General features: G+C 48.1%; 1 protein-coding gene across 3 annotated transcripts in view; it reads right to left on the reverse strand.

The window, feature by feature from the left end:
• Positions 1-5,171: 5,171 nt before the first annotated feature.
• The window catches only part of ATXN7L1 (ataxin 7 like 1), a 226,426-nt gene continuing 214,488 nt past the window's right edge, over positions 5,172-17,109 (reverse strand). For 2 of the 3 annotated variants that reach the window (XM_069461564.1, XM_069461566.1), the window contains 3 exons: positions 13,074-14,025; positions 10,126-10,200; positions 5,172-8,513 (listed from right to left, as the gene is read on the reverse strand). In XM_069461564.1, the coding sequence (XP_069317665.1) occupies positions 8,472-8,513; positions 10,126-10,200; positions 13,074-14,025 (1,069 nt within the window). In that variant the 3' untranslated portion in view covers positions 5,172-8,471. The remainder of the gene's footprint in view (positions 8,514-10,125; positions 10,201-13,073; positions 14,026-17,109) is intronic. The other variant, XM_069461565.1, reaches the window with a different exon arrangement.

A 17,109-nucleotide genomic window follows, 5' to 3' on the forward strand; every position in this document is an offset into this window, starting at 1 on the left:
AGATTGCTTTTAAAGACAACCCAGGAATTCCATTTTTAACCACCTCCAGGGAAGTGGGTTCCACTTTCCATTGTAATCAATTATATTTGATCATGTTCACAGTTTTTCTCTGGTCCTGTATCTTTTTAAGCCGCAAAGCCCAGAGCCAAACACTGTACTCTGGTAAACATGAGGGCAAGATCACCTAATGGCTTCCATTAATTTCTTCATGTTTTAGACATCCGGATATTACGCTTACTTAAATTTTCAAAAATACCAAAGCAACACACGTAAATTGTAACAAATTAAAGTTTTACAGATGAATTCATGATGAAAAGAGATAAACTTGTGCTTCACCCCACCCTTCACCCCCAAAGATAACTTTCTTTGCTGGGCCTGGTATCTTCGAATCCTGAACCTCTGAGCGCTTCATTTGATTTCTCTAGAAAATAACCCGATAGTTCCCTGCTGGAGGCCTGGGGTGTGTGTTTGTGGGGGAGGTTAAGGGGGTTTTGGGGGGTCCAACAATCTCATGTGAGACATTCAAACCCCTTCCCCATCTCATCACCTTGTCGCATCCCCTCCTCTGTGGCACCTACTGCCGCTGGCAGACCGGGCGACAAAATGAATTTCTCATTAGTATTCTCCTCAAACCACTTTATAACTTTCTTCTTTCTGCTGAGATAGTTGTCAGTCCAAGTCTGCCATTTACCTTGTATGTGTGCGTAAACTTTTAAATTTAAGAGTGCACAGTAAAATGAACATATCTTAAAATATACAACCTAATAAATATTTCAACAGTGATTAGATTCATTTAAAAAAAAGTCCCAGGTCAAGATACAGAAGATTTCCAGGATGCCAGAAATCTCTCATGTGTCCCCCAAAGGTAAGAGCTATTCTATGAATCAGTCTGTTTGTATTCATGGCTTTAATTCGCCAAGGTTACTTTGAATGCCAATTCGTTAATTAAAATGTTAAACAATGCTGGGCTCAGCGCAGACCTGGCAGGAACATCCTCAAAGTGCTTAAAGGTGAGCGTGGGCTTGGAGGCACCGTCTCTGGGTATATCCCAAGCAGTGTGAGTTGGTCCTCTTCTCAGTGTCGTATGTCTAGTCCATATCAAAATGCTCTCAGTTTATTGAGTTGGACAGAACCAAAAGACTTGTGAAAATTGAAAACAAAAACAAAAACATGCATCTGATCCTTTCCAATGGAAAAGCCCCAGAATCCCATGTTGTTTTCCCTCCTCATTCTCTTCCCTCCGTGGAGCTCTGATTTTGCCCTATTCCAATAACGTGCCAGAATCGCTACCCTCTCCTCGCCCACCCCCCAGCACTGTGTCTGGATTATTCAGGAACATGGAAGAGATTATTTAGGGGGACAAAAGAGGGTGGTGATAAGATTAGCTAGGAAATCAGTAAGGGAAGTGAAGTGGGTTGAGAGAAAATGAAAATCCTAATATAGACTGTAGAAGCTCCTATTTTAATAGCAGCTTCCACAGGACTTGTTCAAGTTGCACAGGAAGCAAAAGTATTTGTGATGACGCTGTTTGCTTTGATTAAAAATTCACCAAAATAGTTCAAGGCTAAAGGGGAAACCTAGAAAAGTTCCATAATTTTTCAAATTGAGAACCTTCCCAATGCGAATGCCCTCAGATCAGATCTGTGTTTTGCATCGTCTGAATAAACGCAACACCTCTGAGCTGTTGGCAGGCGTCCCACGGTGCTTCTGCAATGATGCAGACTTATGTGAGACTGATTTGGTTTTTGAGGCATTTAGCTTTTTTTTTTTTTTTTTGCATCTTCCTCATTTGCTTTTCTAGTTGAATGGCTTATGAAGATGTGATGAATAGAAAATCAACTTATTAAAATACATTCCTGGGAACTTTGCTCAGAAACATGGATACATAAAACCTGCTGCGCTGGAATAGCCCCAACCAGATCGGAAAGCAAGAAATACTCCATTAGGCAAGTAGTTATTGCCTAATGGAAAAAAACCAAAAAAGGGATAAATGAGTATGGTAAAATAAATTACAGAAACTGAAGTAAACCAACTAGGAGACAACATAGAATTTTAAAACACCTTTTGTGGAAATGTCCATAGTGGCTTAGGAAGAAAAGTCTGCAGGTAGAGTTTATTGCTGCAGAAGGCAGTGACGTCCAGTGGAAGAGCAGCGGGTGGAAGGAACAAACAGGGTGCCCATCACCCAGCCGCGTGGTCGTAGTGCCTCATTTAACCTCTGAGTGTCTCGGTTTCCTCACCTGTAGAAGAAGGTCTTTAAGATCACTTCCAGTTTTCACAGAGCCTTTCCAGAGTCCCAGGTTCAGAAAAAAACAGAACGTACAGGCCCCTTGCAGAATGGAGTTTGAAGTCACCCAGGCCAGCGCGGTGCTGAGTGGCCGGTCACAGACAAAGCTCTTGGAAAACCAGTGGACAAAAGAAGTCCTTGGTGCTGGAAGTGCCACACCGATGTTTTGCAACTGCAGACAGTCCAGTTTTACAAGTATTTATTTAATGGGCTGACTACGTGCCAAGCTTCAGATCTGCTTCCTCTGGTTTTCTGCTCTGCACAATAATGAAAATATTCACTTGGGCCTGACGCAAAATGACAAAAATATCTGCCTTAGTTTGCCTGAGAGCTTCGCCTCCAAGTGGCCTTGCTCTGGTTTGAGTGCACTCAAACCACTGTCCACGCTGGGCTTCTCCATGTCCGGGTCTTCCTTTGATCACAAATCTCAAGCGTGCACTCAACACTGTCTGGTAATCCAGTTTCTTCTTCTTTGGTTTTTTCTTTTTTCTTAGCTTGAATCTAGATTTCACTAGTTTCTTTAGTAACTACTTCACTCTTTCTTTATTCTTCTCAACCTTCTCTTAAGCTCTCATGCACGTTCTACTGGCCTCACGGTCACTGAGAAATGGAAGCCACAGACAGGCATTCTCTCATCTTCCCAACATTGAATCTACAAGCTGACTTCCCCCCATTACCTTAGAAGAAGTATCCCTCTTTCTCTAAAGGCCAACACTTCCCTCTTGCTACCTTAAGAACTTTTCTTTCTCTCTCTTTTATTTTTTGAGATAGGATCTCTCTATGTTGCCCCAGCTGGTCTCAAACTCCTGGGCTCAAGCAATCCTCCTGCCTCAGCCTTCCGAGTAGCTGGGACTACAGGTGTGCACCAGGATGCCTGGCTATTTTTTCTATTTTTGGTAGAGATGGGGTCTCACTCTTGCTCAGACTGGTCTTGAATTCCAGGCATCAAGCGATCTTCCTACGTTGGACTCCCAAAGTTCTAGGATTACAAGCATGAGCCACCTTGACCAGCCTCAAGACAGAACTTAAAAAAAAAAAACACAACTTTTATTTGCATTTGTTTTATGCCGAATTTATTGCCAAGTCATAAATTTTGGTCTGTTTAGTTTCAGTTTTTTCTCGGACATCTTTTTCTTCTGTGTAACCTCCTCTTCTGGTTTAAGAACAATTTGTTCCTCTTTAGTAAGGATCATCTCACACGACAGGGGGCCTCATGCATGGGTTAATCCAAGCACGGGAACTGTAAATACGGCACACATTTTGTAACCACAGAATTCTCATCTAAACCTTTAAGTTCAGTAATGCTCTCTGTATTTTTAAGCATGTACAGCAAAAATTCAGCACTCTTTTTGGGTCACTGACCCTGTGTTCAGCCTCGCTGCTTGGCCTGGGCACACCTACCACTCCAGCACGCTGACGACGGAAAGGCACACATTGCTGGCGTAGAGTGCCGTTTTTCACATTCTTGGTGGCTTTTCAGATAGGCATACTCTTGATGGCCTGGGCATTTTCACAGGTGTTCCTGAAGTGAGTAAGAAGATTTGAGCCTCTTGATTTGCATGATTTTGTGGGTTTACTGGGTCAAGTGAACATCAAGCCATTTTCAGAGATCACCTTGGGCTGCTTATACAAAGAACACAAGGCAGAGGCTCCTGTTCTCCCCTAAACGCTACTCCTGCTGGCCCCTTGAAAAACCTGTTCCTCTTTTGTTCATTCTTAAGAAGTGACATCTCCACCCAACACAATTGTTCTACGGGAGACCTGGGGGTCATTCTTGCCCTAAGCAAGTCTTGTCAATTTCCTGTCTGAATTATATCTGGAATCCATTCACTTCTCTTTACAGCTACTGTGTCATCCTGGGACCACACTGACATTCTCTCCCATCTGGTCTCTTGCGATAGCTCCAACTGGCCACAGAGCTGCCAGGGTGCCCTTTTAACAGATCAGATCATGCTGTGCCCCTTCTTAAAGCCCTTTCAAAAGATTCCCACTGGATTTGGCACAAAATCCGAACTGTACGAGACCTTTTGTGACCTTGTCTTCACTTTCTGTCCATCTCTCTGCCCCTGCTCTGTCCATAGTGGATCCTCGCTAAGTCTAAGAGCTCCACGAGCTCTTCTTACCTGGGGTGAGCCCTGCCTTCAGGCGACTTCCGAGAGAAGTCCCGACAGACCACTGTCCCCCACTGCCCACTCCCTCTGTTCTACATGTTTCCGCTGTTATTTTCTCTCTCACAGAACTCAGTTCTTTCCACCACAGCATTTGCCACAATCTGCAATGACACATTTGATCGTGTGTTTATTTATTTGTATTTGCTCTCCCTCCAGCCCCCTTGCTGGGCAGTTTCCAGAAAGCAGCTGGGATTGTCTGTTTCCCGTCATTGAGCACAGAGCGCCTAGCCCAGGGCAGGCACAGAGAGGATGCTCTGTAAATATCTGCTGGATGAATTCGCTGTCTTCTCTTCTACTCCCTGTCATCTCCTGCCTCACACATAATTCCAGCAGGAAGGCTCTTCTGATGAGAATGCCTTCACTCAAAAGAAAAATAAAATACCCCAAATTTAAATTTTATAAAAACCCGAAGACTTTGTTTTACAAACATATAAATTATTTTATTTACAAAGCCATGTTACAAAAAAAAAAAAAAAAAAGCAAAAAAAAAAAAAAAAATACAATCGCTCACTGGAGAATATTTCCAGGCCTGGTGTTGAACCATGGCAGTATCAATAGATACATGTTTGTTCTTTCCTTTTAAAACTGTAAGCCATAGAATTTATTATTTACACCTACTTTAGACATTAATTCTGCTTACAATATCACAGGCATGGAATGAATTCTATCTGATAGTGCTAATACATAAAGGTGCGGGACAAAGAAGGAAAATACTTAGTGTTACAAAATATGGATCGTAGAAAGGAAACCCACCCCACAAGTGTGGCATTTGTTCAGGATGATTGGACATGCTTTCTTCAAAATTCTTCTGGAAAAGGTTCTAAAATCGGTAGTAGGAAAGGACAAATGAGCAGGTGCAAATTCTTGTCTGTGCAACAACAGTTATTTAATATACCCCATGACTGACCAGCTACGTAAAACCCACAGAGTTTTGTTAAAGTGCCATGGGCCGACAGCATAACAAAATAGAAGGTAAATAGAAAATTTCTTTTTTTCCTTTTTTAAAACAGGAGTTCACTGAGAATCAGCAATAATAGAATATGCTGTATAAACTATTCTCTACAAAGGTTGATCAGCGTTATTTACAATTGGTACATTGATACAAAAGAAGGCATACAAGTTATCCAAGTCGCGTTTTTTTTTTTTTTCTGTTTTTTGTTTTTTTTTTTATGGCTGACAGGTCTATGCATTGCGTTATGCTTAACAACCAGAGCTTTCGAGCCTCTATGGCTGGCGACAAGTCAGGAGATCTTCAGGCAAACAGGGGTGTGTGCAGTCAAGGGGCTGGGAGAGAAGACTGAGTGGGTGTGCAGAACGGAAGGACCCAAAGGATGTCACCCTAATAATGCTTCATAGGCTGCTCCAGTTTAACTCCATGAAAACAAACCCAAAGAGAACCTTTTATTTGCATTCCATTTTTCAAGCTGCAAGTTTCTAACACATCATTATAAAGTAAACCTGTAGTTGATCATGAAGGAAGAAATGCCGTGGGTTTCCCTTTTTTGCTCAGTTTTCCAGAAATGTCCTCACCTTGGTCACAGCCAGTCTTTCAACAAAGTAAGCAGCATTCGATGGGGAGCCTCTTTATTCCGGCTTCCAATTCCAGATGGAGAGAGCCACACTGTTTAAGCCGAATGGCTCCTTCAGTCTCTGTTGAGACGTTATTTTTCAGGAGCAGCCACTGAATCTCCCAACCTTTGTTTTCCCTCCTCGAATACAAGAGTTTATAAATCAGAGGGTTATTTTGTTGCTGAGATTTTGTTTTGTGTTTACTCCCGCGAGTTTTACAACTCAAAATAAATTATAAAAAACAACAGACTTCTGAAACCGAACAAGACAAAAATTGTGCAAAAATAACAAAGATATGTACATACTTTTCAGTCTGAAGAAATGTACAATTAAAAACATAATTCAAAGAACATTTTAAAAATATAAACATTGCTTAAACTTTCCTAAGTTTCATATTGTTTCTGAAACTATTCTGGTCAGTTAGCTCTGTAATATAGTAAAACATAAATTATTACAAAATTAACACTATAAAAATTTACTTTAAGAATATCTTCTAAGCTTTTTTCCAAAGGGTCTAACCTTGTTTATAATTTCTTAAACATTTATAAGTTTAAAATCTGCCTTAACCTTTTTTTTTTTAAAAAAAGAAAAAGTAACAATCGTCCCTTCAATTTGCAGTCTCTTTTTCCCAAGATGTAAATAAACCAGCATATAAGTGCACTTTTAACACTGTAGAAATAAAAATGAAATCATCCGAACTAATGTTCTGATACTTAATATCAACTCCTGATTTTTAAAAAAATCTTCATTTTATACTAAAAAATTTAGTAATCCTATATGAAACACTGTCAGTGCAATTCCATTGATGCAAATCACTCCGTTTGCCTCCCGTCTTTGCAGATTCCAGTCGTAAGGTGAGACTTAACAGTAGTCTGATCTTTGGGTTGGGGGACGGGAAAGGAAAGGAAAGCGTCAGGGTGGGGACGAGGGTTGTGCCCAGCTGCAAAACTAGCATTCATTTCTGATTTAAGGATGAAGCAAACCTCCTAGTGGCTCTGCTCCATCCCGTATGCAAAGTTACATGATTACTAGCACAGAACACCTATTTTATATTGTTAACTCCTTTCCTGATTATGACTCCCTATTAGAGCTTATGGTATTGGTGTTTCTTTCGAACCTCCAGTGTGAATGTTTCTGTAGCTGCTGGATTCCAAAGGCTCTGTTCCGGCTCTTCCAAATGGCTCTTGGTCACTAAGCAGTGGCTCATCCTTCCCATGCCTTCTTGGGGATGGCTGTCTCTGAGTGGGGGCATCCGGTCACGTAGCACATGCTGGTCAACGGCTGTGCTGATCCCGCCGGGTGCCTGTGGCCCAGGCCACCGGGGGTGGGTGGGAAACGCTAGTATTTATTCTCACAGGGGGTTTGACACATAACTCTCCAAGGAAGCTTTACCCAGAGGACCCTTCCTAGCCCCGGAGGGCACCTTGAGAACCTGCAGCAGCTGTGTGTGGTCACCGTGCCTCCTCAGGGAGTGGCTTTCCGGGTTCTCGTGGCCTTTTTCCTGGGATTTCTCCCTTTCTGGCTCACCCTGCTTTGGACACTTGCACACTGTGCCCTGGAAGGGATTCGGTAGATTCCCAACAAGCTCGGACCACCACAGTCACTGGGTTCCCACCATCTTTTGAGGGATTGATTGTCCCCTACCTCCCAGCTCTGCTTCCTGCCACCCTCCCAGACCCAGTCCAGCCCCCATCCCTGACCTGGTGTCTCCTTTCTGAGCTGCACGGCTGGGCAGTGGATGTGCGTAAGCCACATCATGAAATGGAGCTGTTCTCAGCTGTGCCCCTAGCATTAGGCTCCAGCCATGGCGGGCTGTAGAAACCTGACGAGGGCACCTCCCGACCCTCCCACCTGTCTCTCTGCTTTCAGCTTCTCCCAGCAAAATTACCTCCCCCTGCACACAGTCCAGAGGGGAGGCTGTAAGAGCCAGCTCCTTCCAGGGGCTGGCGGGGACCCAGTGAGTGGCAGGTGGAGGGATGGGAGGGAGGGATCGGGTGGAGAGGACAAGGAAGGAAAAGGACTCTCTGTGTGCTAAAGTCGAAGAGCTTCAGGCGGTGCCAACCCAGAACTGATGTTCTGCCATGTCTGCTCGCATGGCTGGAGCAAGATGATGGTGCAGTAGCAGCATCAGGAGCTAGGGGAGTGCCTCAAATTTGGAAGAATGTATAAATGTGGCAAATGAAAGGAAAGACAACGGAAACAAAACACTGGTGTTGTTTTCTGTAAATCTCAAATTCACGTTCTTTTGCCTTTTTCTTCAAAACTAAAAACTGGTCAATTGAAAAAAAAAAAAAAAAATAAGCAGAAGAAGAAAGGCCAGAGCCACGGGCAGGGCAGAGGAAATAGACTCTCCCCCATGGCCCACTCCCCTCCCTCCTCCCCACGGCCTCCTGGGGTGGGATCAGGTGGCCAGGAATTGGTTTGGAAGTGGCTTCATAGTCTTGTTATGGAAGAGTCCTTATCCTGCCCATTCTGTTTGTGTTCTTCTAGGAAAGAAAAGAAAAACTTGTTTCAAAACCATATATTTGAGATTATCCACAAGAATTCAAGGACGGAGCCCCAGTTTTCTCATCTCTAGTCGAAAGGATAATATCCCAGCTCCTGTATACAGTAAAGGGCAGCTGGAACAGCAAATGACGTGATGGATGAAAGCACTCCACGTATGTAAAGCAGTCACAAAGTCCCTCGCTGTAGAGGAAAACAGCGACAAGTGCCAGGGACATTTATGGGATTCCTCTTCAGGAGAGGTGATCAAATAATTGATGTCTTCATTTTTGTAATCTATTAGTTCACCTTGTCCTACAAAACCTATAGATAACCTAGTGAATTATCTAAGGAAGAAGAATAGTGTTGGGTTAAACACAGAGGCCCTGGAGTTGGAGATTTGGGGTTCAAGTTACTTAACTTCTTGGTACAGCCATCTTCATCTATAACATGAATATAATCATCTTGTTTCTCACAGTGTTGTTAAAAGATGTAAATGTGTAACGTATGTAAAGGGCACAGTCACTGTGCTATGGCAGAGAAAGGGCTCAACAAGTGGTAGCTATTGCAATTATTATTTTTAAGGCTGATTGCAGGCATTTTGGGTTCGCAGCACCTCTGCAAGAGACCCCATAACCAGAGGCCGACTGCCTGGGCATGAATGTGCCTCCCTCACCACGCAGCACAGTGACGGCTGCAGGTGCACAGGCAAAGAAAGGGCGATAGTGTCTCAAAATGGGGAGAAGATCCTTCTTGACATGGGGGTACAAAAACTGTTTCCCCATAATCTTCATCCAAACTCTACCCCAAATTTGTGGGAAAACCCCAAAGAGCAAAACTCAAACACATCATTACTTGGTGTCTGCAAAACATGCGGCACACTAAGACACAGAACAACACAGCTATGTATTAATATATACATACATATATTGTCCAACCAGACATAACAGGCACAAGCCCATCCTCTGGCTGTCCCTGGTCTTCCCCAGACACATACACGGAGATTCTCTTGAGAAAATCATTTGTCACTGGGCGTACACATTGACTACTCTCACATCTCAAGTTTATAAAATTGCTAAGTCTGTTTTGAATATTCCCAACATGAAACTGCATCCTGGATGGTGGCTACCGCTCACCAGAGGCTTTTGAGAAAGCAGTGATTGACACATGCCAAGGGCCTTTACTTAACATCATCTTACTGGATTTTCACAATAGCCTTAGGAGGTGGGCAGCAATGTTGCCATTTAACAGATGAAACGAATGAGACTCAGAGGAGAAATCTGCCTAAGATCACACAGCTGGTAATAGCAACAGCTAACACTCTTTTAGCTGTTGTTTCGTGCGTTTGCTACGTGCCAGGCATTTTCTAGAGGCTTTAAGTGAATAAACTAGTCCTTACAAAAGCCATATGAGTTAGGGGCCCTCATGATCCCCACTTTACAGACGGAGGAAATGGAAGCACAGAGAAATGAAGACACTTGCCCAAGGGCACACAGCTAATAACTAGAGGCCGCGGTTAGGCATGCTCTTCACTGGAGAAGAGAGTCCAGCCAGGGCCCACACTCCTTCCGCCCTGCCGATGAGCCTCTGTGTTTTTGTCCCCCCGTAACTTACCTGTCGGCTGTGTCCTGGGCTGGATATGCTTGAAGGACTGGATTGTGACAAAGCTAGGCTGCTATTTTTCCCAACCTGAAAGACACCAGTGAAGCCCCACTGAGACACAAGAGCCGGCCTGGGAAAGGCCCACCACCGCCACAGGTTGCCAGGGGAGGGAGGGGCAGCACAGCATCGCCTCATTCCCGCACGTCGATTGGGAACTGGTGTTTCCGCCGTAAATGGCAGAGAAAACGGGAATGTTTCAGAGGGTGCCTCAGCGATGCCCCCCTCCTTCCCGGAGGACCAGTGGAATGGGGGGAGCTCTTGATTCTGCTCCCCGGGTGGACGGACTGCACGTTTCAGGGATGAGGACGAGGGCATCTGGTTAGAATCCCAGCCCCTCTTGGGAGCACATCGCTTAGCAGAGGCCCAGCTTTTCCAGCTCCGACCCTCCGTCCCAGACCCATCTTGTTTCCAGCCCCGACTCCCTCAGACCAGCTGCAGATGCAACACCTGGGTCTTTTGCTGGGTCAGTTTTCCTGGCCAGGAGACACAGGATGCCGTTCTTCAGAAAAATAGCACCATGGTGCTGCAAGGGGAGGGGAGGGCCTGAGCTGGGGCACGTGGGCGTGGCCGCCGGGCTCTTCCCCTTCCTCTGTGACCGTCCTTGGCGGGCGGGGGCTGGGTCCCGGGGGAGCTGATTCCAGGTACTACCCCTGTGTCCCTGTCTTGTTTCCAAAGGCAGCTCTGGCCTTCGCCCTATAAACAGCTCCTCTTCTGCATGAACTGGCCTTTGCGTAGACATTTGCCTTACGTTCAGTCTTGCTTTCTGTTCATTTTAATACTTCTGTGGCAACTTCTGGCCTTGCACCTATCAGGTACAATTAAATAGATTCCCAAAGTTGTCCCCAAGGCACAGGTTTATCTTGGGTTTCTCAAGCTCGTGCTTTGCCTCTCCCAAACCCAAGGGCCTTTGCCTTTCCCCAACACTTGGACATCACTGGTGGTGATCCTGGACAGAGCTTTTTCTTAATGGCCTGGTGACTAGCACCAAGGTATCCCCTGCATTAAAGAACCAAAGCTGACCGGACCCGAGGCAGCCATTAAATGCACCAGGTTATTTGATTCCCCGCCTTCCTGAGCACTTGTCTGCTCTTTCAGTGTGGGCTGATTCACCGTGTTTACCAAGCACTTCCTGTGGTCCTGCAGATCAAAGGATCAGCACAGCCACACTGACTCAGCACAGAGGCGCTCCATTCACAGCATGGAGCCCGGACTCCAGAACCAAAACACCTGGGTATAAATCCAGCCCTGCTATTTGCTTGCTGTGTAGTTATCAACACTTAGTTTGGGTACCTTATTTAACCTTCCTGCGCCTTGGTTTACTCCTCTGTAGAATGGGAGTAATAGCAGGTAACTGTAAAATGAATGCTTGGAGCAGAGCCTATCACAGAAGTGTTAGCTGCTGGAACTCTACCTAAAATGAGGAGATGCCATGCAGCCTCGCTGCCCAAGGTGTGGCCTGCAAACCAGTGCCGTGGCACCGCCTGGAGGCTGCTAGAAACAGACTCCTGGTCCCACCCAGGCTTGCTGACTCAGAACCTGCATTTTCACAGGACGCCCAGGTGATGTGTGTGCACATTCAAGGTTGAGACGCCCTGGCTCTGCCCTCCACTCTGAGACCTGGAGGTGGCGCCGACCAGCAGTTTCGTCTCCAGGTAGAGCCCTGTGGGCGCTGGCCCCCCACCCCCACGCCCCTGGAAGTGGGGAGCCAGATGGTGCCCCAGGCTCTAGCCAGAGGACCTGCGTCTTCCCCTCCTCTCACCTTGGCCGCGGGTTGCAGCTTGTCTGGCCCTTGGGCTCCAAACTTGCTGTTTCTCATGTGTGTACTTGTGATTTGTGAATCCCCCTCAGGATGTGCTCTTCGTGAGGTTATAACAAGTCTCATAAACGGTGACACAAAACATTAAAACATCTTTTTAACAACTGCCTCCCATCTCTCCAAAGTCCTCCTCCCTAGACGCGGCTGGGCTTGGGGTTTGGCCCACTTACTGCTGCGGCTGCCACTGCAGTCTCTGCACATGCTGTCCCCACAGGTGCAGGCTGCCGGGCAGGCCAGCACCCCCGCTGCACTCGGCTCTGCAGAGAACCCCAGGCCGGGCCCCTCCCCGCTTCTGCCCGTCTATGTTCAAGCGCCCCAGAGTCTGGGGCGGGGGTGGCGGTGGGCTCTCCTACGTAGCTCCCCCAGCCTGAGGAGGAAGACTAGACTCGGGGATGAGAGCAGAGCTCGAGGGAAGGAAACATGTGTTCTCAGATTGCACGACGTGTTCTCAGCTTCCCACGACACACCCTCCATTTGCACAATGGCACTGAACATTTCTTTGCCAGTTGGGGGGAGGTGCGCCTTTAGGAAGGAAGGAGTTACGTTAGGAGGAGGTGGGGGCTGAGGCAGCCTGGCAAAGTGAGAGGACAGTCACCTGGGAGCCAGGACACACAGGCTACCACTCCCCAGGCGGGACCCCGGGTCATCATTTAACCTGCCTGGGCCTCTGACTCCTCCTAAGAGGCTTCCCAGAGATCAGACCCAACTTCTCAGCAAACAGAACTCTTTAATGACATTGTCCTCAGAACCTCAAAATATAAGACAGAACTCAGAATCTCTCTGTGCCTCAGTTTACTCATCGGTAAAGTGGTGGTAACCATTGTACCACCTACACTTGGGTGCTGTGAGGACGAAATGAGGTAATACTTGTAAAGTGCTTAGAACAGTGCCCAGCACAGAGCGAGAGTTGTAGTAAGTATTTGTTAAACTGCTCTCAAAGCAGAGGGCGAACATTGCCTTTGGGGAAGGCGAGAAAAGGAGTCCCGCTTGTGTCACCTGTCTGAGCCACCTGGCTAAGCAGGGGCGCTGCCCAGCTCCCCCTGCCCCCCAGAGCTGGTGAAGGCAGTGCCAGGAAGTCCCTTACCTGCCGAGAGGAGGTGCTGTTAACGGGCTCGGGCACCGGTGCAAGAAGGCCGGGCGGGTTCTTTTTGTGAACGCTATTCATACCAGGCATTTTAGTGATTTTACAGGCTTTGCTACTAGAACTCGAGTTCTTACGCTTTTTTCCTTCTGATTTGTCAAAAGAGAGGGGCAGAGAAGACACGGCATTGTGTGAGGCCAGAGAGAGGTCCCCTGCGTGGAGCGCAAGGGAGGGCACAGAGAGGGCACAGGAGTCACTGCTGCCTCCCACCGCGCCCACCTGTCTCACTATGTCCGCGGGGCTGCCGGGCAGCGAGGTCCGTCCTGAGGGCTCCAGTTTGGCACTGAGTGGGCTCAGCCCGTTGTTTGAGTTGTGCACAGACAGACTGTTATAGGGAAGGGCCGCCTGATAGGAGTTCAAAGCAGAACTGGCGTTCAAAACACAGTTCTTTTTGTGGGGCCCTGACAGTGGAGACGAGAGGGGTGTCTGCAAGGACAAGGAGGAAGAGGAGGAGGAGGAAGTCGAAGACTGCGGCTTCCTCTTTTTGTTACTTGGAGACTCGTCGCTACGGGCAGACAGGTCTTTGACTTTTGAGGATTTGCTGGTTTTGGTTTTGGATGGCTTGTGGGATGGGGAAGGGATGACGGCTGGTATCGGGGACACGGCGGATGGGGCCTTGAAGGTTGAGTCCATGATGCTGAGGGTTGCGGCCACATGAGGGAAAGCTGTGGTGTGGGGCATGAGGGCGCTCGGGTCCGGCGATGCCACAAAAGCTGCGTTTGAGAGCATGGCTGATGTCATTATGTAAGAAGAGGTGAGTCTCGAGCTGATGGGAGCTGAAGGAAGATACACAGCACTGGGGTTGCTGAAAGGCTGCAAAACGGATGCTGGAACAGGGGTGGTGATGTGGGCTGCTGGCGAGGGCAGGGGGCTATCTGCCGCAGGAGGGATCTTCCTAAACATGAGAGAAGAGTGAAAGAGAAACAGTGAGACGTCGGGTCGGCATTGCTCGGGAGGCTCGATGAAGTTTGTGCATCAGGGCTACAGAGGACACCCTGGCGGAACCAGACTATGGAGAATGAGGCCTTGAAGGATGGTGAGATCTGAAGGATGGCCCTTGCTCATGGTGCCCCCATTGCAACATCCAGCGCCTAAATGGAATCACTCCCGGTCCTCAGATGCTTTCTCCATGCTTGGCTACTGGACAATGGCTGATTTGGGTTCATGAGTAAAAGGCAAATGTTATTTATAATATAAATTTTCCCAACAGTATTCTCCCCTCTCAATTTCTCTCTCTCTCTCTGTTTCTTTCTTTTTCTTTTGGCAGCAATGAAGGTGGTTTGCAATGAGAAGTGGTCATTTCACATGTAGGCCCTGGTTTGAAGTAAGAAATGTGAGGACAGGGCTTTGCTACCTGGGCATATGGGCTGGAGTGTCCCCCTCCACCCACTGCAGCCTCTGTCCACAGACTCTCAGGGTGTCCCAGGCCCCTGTCCGTCCCCTGCGTCCCCACCCTGCTCTGGGCTGGAGGCAGTCTGCATCCTCCTGCATTTGCCGTCTGCAGCCTCTGGCGTACTCTGCAGAGAGCCCCACTCCCTGTCTGCTGGTAGCTGCTGGGCCTCGGCAGCCCGGCTGTGGAGGGGCGGGGGCTCAGGAAATGGAGACGATGTCAAGTTGTCTGTACTCAGAACTGACTCTTTTTTCCTATACACCCCATTCTACCTAGCTCTCGCTCAGAGGAGCTATGTGGGGGTGTGGCTGCCCTTTAGCAGGTCTTCCTGTCCCTGTATTTGGAAAAGGTGGGGGGGGGGCTCTCATGTATCCAGAGAAGAGGACCAGAAATTTCTAGTTTGTTCTGAAGATAAATGCAGGCTATGGGCAGGAGGGGAACATACGGACGGGAGAGGGGAAACCCACTGTTTTCTTCTTTGGTTTTCTTGGAGCCTGGGGAGCGCCTCAGAGTGAACTCCCCAGAGCCAAGGCCAGCACCAGGCAGTGGGTCACTTCTGGAGCCTCCCTGCAAACCCAGTCTTTTGACTTGTGCTGGAAATGGCTCCCGAGTCCAGTCTATGGCCTGGGTCAACACTGCTGCTACTCTAGGGACCAGGAGGAGGCACCGTGGCTGTGGGGTCACTGTTTGTTCCTGATTTTGCAGGACAGGATGCTGACCTCAGGAGCCGAGTGGATGATTTCAGGCTGGTCCTTTCCTACTTCTCACCGTTCCCCCACTATCCCCCATTTCCTGGGGAAATCATTTCAGTGTAGCTGGGGCTCACCAGCAATTAGGAACGAGCTTTCCTTCTCTGAAAGCCGCACGTGAGGCCTGTGCCCCAGCGGGCCTCACCACGTCCCTCCTCTCCTTTGGAGGCCACCTTCCTGGCTGTAGTGTCAGGACCAGGTGTCAGGGAACTCTGCAAAGAGGCCCCGCTGAGACGCAAACTGAGACGCAAACGCCTCTCCTAGCCTTCCTCTCCCTGAAGATTCTGTTTTTTCAGCCTGCACTTCAGTGGAGCCTGTGGTTTCCATCTTTAGGGTGGAATCCAGAGGAATCCTTGAATACAGAAGCACAGCGTCCTTGAAAATGTCAGACCGAGGAGATCAAATGTTGCCGAACCCACGGCGGCCATGGTGGCATTGTGAATTTACTTTCTCTCAAGCCTAAAGAAGGTCAGAGATCCTGTCAGCACTAAACGAGCTGCTCCATAAATACTTGTTGCAATGAATGAATGAGTGAATGGATGGATGGATGGATGGGCAGGTGGATGGGCGAGCAGGTGAATCTCAGCAGCAACACAACCGTACTGTCAGGGACCATGCATGCTGGGCAAGGACTCCCATGGCACCAGACTGGAAAGGTCTACACATCCTTAGAACTGTCTGGCACTGCATAACCCCTTCCTGACAGGGCTGGGGAACATTTCTCAGCGTGTGAGGCGTCAGCAAACTTTCCTGCTGTCTCTGTTGCCTTGCTGTGTACTACAGGCATCCCACTCAATCTGTCCTTGACTCAAGTCTCCTTACCAGCTGAAGTGTGGCTAGAAATCCATGGGGGCAGAGGTTTGGCAATTACTTGTAATACAAAGTTATTTACAAATACCAGGTGGCTCATTTAGAGAGGATCCCGATCGATGACTTTGAACGGGATCCACTTTTAATGTCCCAATTTATAACTTTCTCATTAAATAGTATAAATTCATGCTTCAGCTTGTGCTGACCAGCTGAGTTGAAGTCCTAAATCTCACCTGACGTTGGCATACTTTCTGTCCCTTTCCTTCCTCTCCCCACTGATCCTGAGTGCACTGTGGGGCAGCGGGAGGGGAGCGGGGGCAGGGGAGGGGCACGTGGCAGCTCACTGTCCCGGGGAGCCCCTCCCCCCAGGCCGAATGTGTTTTTCTAGGTGCCCAATGGCAGTGGATCTCAGCTTCGCTGGGCTGTGCCCCGGCTTAAGCTTTGCACACTGGCCTAGGGAAGTCCCATACACAAGCCCATAGATGCGAATAAATTACTGACAGTGCCCATCCTCCCCGGCCAGGTGGCATGGAGGACCAGATGCTGACCTGGCTGAAAGAGAATACTGTGTTGGCGTCTCCTGATGCAGAGTTAAATGCTTGTTAAAGAAAAAAGAGTCTTGGCCGTTCCTTTTCTTCCTAATGTCTTCCACGCCCCCATCGGCTGCCATCCCTCCAGGTTCGGGCCCGTCGGGGCCTGGGGTTTGGGCAGCGAGGTTGAGAGGGCAGCGGGGTGCTACGCTCTCCAGAGTTGACACCCAGGCAGCCCCAATGTTGCTCAGTGACAGCAGATTGGTTAGGCAAGTCCTGAACAGGGGGGAGGGACCTGATGCCCTGTGGCTCGGGCTTCTGTGCCTGAGGAGGAAAGGAACATGGAGCTTGAGCGGACAGGACACCAGGGAGTGCAATACAGATCAACACATTCCTTCCGCGTGTCCGGGATTTACACTTCCATACAACAGGAGAGCAAAGGGCTGCGAGAATCGCCAGGGCTGGCTGCCATCTTGGGGAATAAGCGCAGAGGATCAATC

The sequence above is a fragment of the Eulemur rufifrons genome, chromosome 29, assembly GCF_041146395.1.
Source record: "Eulemur rufifrons isolate Redbay chromosome 29, OSU_ERuf_1, whole genome shotgun sequence".
Taxonomy (NCBI): domain Eukaryota; kingdom Metazoa; phylum Chordata; class Mammalia; order Primates; family Lemuridae; genus Eulemur; species Eulemur rufifrons.